The following is a 1,899-nucleotide window of genomic DNA, read 5'->3' as shown; positions in this document are numbered from 1 at the left end:
GGTGTACCTAATAAAGTGGCCGGACAATATAAATTGTCCGTTCGTCCGTTTTCCGCCACTTATCCAGGATCAGGTCTCGATGGCAGCAGCAAAGAGACCCCGCGCTCTCCCCATGCAGCGACACCTTCCAGCTCGTCCTGGGGGACTCCGAGACGTTCCCAGGCCAGAGGGGATATATGACCACGTCCTGGATTTTCTCCAAAGTGCCAGACTTATTTTGAAAACATTTTAAAATGCTTATTTCAGACCCGTTTGATTTCTTTGTATGTATGGATCACTTGGGTTGTTACCGACATCTGGTGAAAATTTCATGTCATTAGCACCTCTAGTAATATATTTACTGAGAAAAATGGTGATGTGTTCAATACTTATTTTACCTGCTGTATGTATTTCACAGTAAGAGATTTTCTGCGGAGTGTTCTTTTTTACAGCATCAAATAAAAGGCAGGAGTTGCTGGGGATGTGTATGTCTTCAAAGTCCAGGATGGTATGAAAAAAGAACTACACGGAAATCCTTTTTTTTTTTACAACGGTGGGCATCATGGTGGTGCAGTTGGTAAAGCTGTCAGTTCTTAGCAAGAAGGTCACAGAATTGCATCCCAACCTCTGACTTTGGGTGGAATTTATGGTTAGGGTTATTTATCATCCACAAATCTTTTATATATTTTTCTCAGTGGCTGGATGGAAAATGGCTGGAAGAATGCCAGAGTAAATGCTGTGAACAGCTGTGTTCAAACACCTCTGGAACAACTCAGAAATCTGTAAAGACTGTATTTTGTGTATGTGTACAACAAAAATCAATTTAGCCTGGCCCTAATAACTGGCCTCATTTAACAGAATGACACATACTATTTATATTTCACCCATTTTTTGTCCTGTATACTGTTTTTTTTTTGTGTGTGTAAAACATTTAGGCTCATGAATTTGATGAGTGCCGGCTGGACGTCAGCGTGAACGACAGCGTCTGGTACCTGAGAGCACAAGACCCAGAGCACAGAAACCAGTGGATTGAGTCTATTGAGCTTCACAGGGTAAGTCAGGCACACTGTGTTACAACAGTTTATAAACTGCTGGTCTCAATACAAACTCAAGTTCTTGTTCCATTCACAACAAATAATTTTCACCTCATTCGTAGTTTGATGGTTAGATTTGTGAATGTGTACATTTACTGTTTGCATCTGTGTTTCTGTTAGAATATCAGAAAGGACAAGACGGAGAAGGGAGGAATCCAGGGAACAGTAATCATCCCTCCACCACTGGTGTGTTTGTTGGCAAGTCTGTAGGAATGTATGAGTTCTCTTACAGCAAGTTTGTGTTATTGAGATAAAATGTTAAAATGTACATAAATTCTGCAATAGAAAGCTGATTTTTAAAATTCTAAAGGGTTCACTATTGGAGAATGACTGGCGTAAGATCATAATGCTGCAAGCCCTTAACCAGAGGCGGAGTTCTTTTGCTTTTGTTTGGTCTTAAATACAAGCACAGTGACATTAGCTGTGTTTCCATTGACCATGAAAATGCGCAAATTAGAAATTCGAAAATAAATTTTCTCTGTGGAAATACGTCAATTTCGAAAAAAAGTTGACGTTTTTCGGCAAAATGTTTTTGCGCTAGGATGAGGTGGTTTTTCGGCCGTATCGAAATTGGTGTTTCTCGCAAAACTGCAATGGGAACACTTTTTTTGCATCACAGGAGTCACTTGATCAACAACCGTCTGTTTCTACTGGTGAAAAAGACGATGATGAAGAAGATAACAGGAAGTAGAAGTAGTAGTAATATCACAGAAGTAGTATAAAATAGTAAACTCACCGACTACAATTTCCCAAAAACACAGCATACGTAGTCGCTCCCAAGCAAGGCCGGATTAACCATATGGGCAATTGGGCAACTGCCCAGGGG

The 1,899-nt window shown here is 40.3% G+C and overlaps 1 protein-coding gene across 1 annotated transcript in view; it reads left to right on the top strand.

The window, feature by feature from the left end:
- The window catches only part of LOC106519812 (collagen type IV alpha-3-binding protein), a gene marked incomplete at its 5' end in the record, with an annotated part of 44,409 nt that overhangs the window by 5,381 nt on the left and 37,129 nt on the right, over positions 1–1,899 (top strand). Inside the window, 2 exon segments of the mRNA XM_014011625.1 lie at positions 915–1,031; positions 1,194–1,259. Coding sequence (XP_013867079.1) covers positions 915–1,031; positions 1,194–1,259 — 183 coding nt within the window.

The sequence above is a fragment of the Austrofundulus limnaeus genome, unplaced genomic scaffold, assembly GCF_001266775.1.
Source record: "Austrofundulus limnaeus strain Quisiro unplaced genomic scaffold, Austrofundulus_limnaeus-1.0 Scaffold83, whole genome shotgun sequence".
In the NCBI taxonomy this organism is placed as follows: Eukaryota; Metazoa; Chordata; class Actinopteri; order Cyprinodontiformes; family Rivulidae; genus Austrofundulus; species Austrofundulus limnaeus.
The sequence above is the reverse complement of the archived record's forward strand: the minus strand, read 5'-3'. Positions and strand labels throughout refer to the sequence as shown.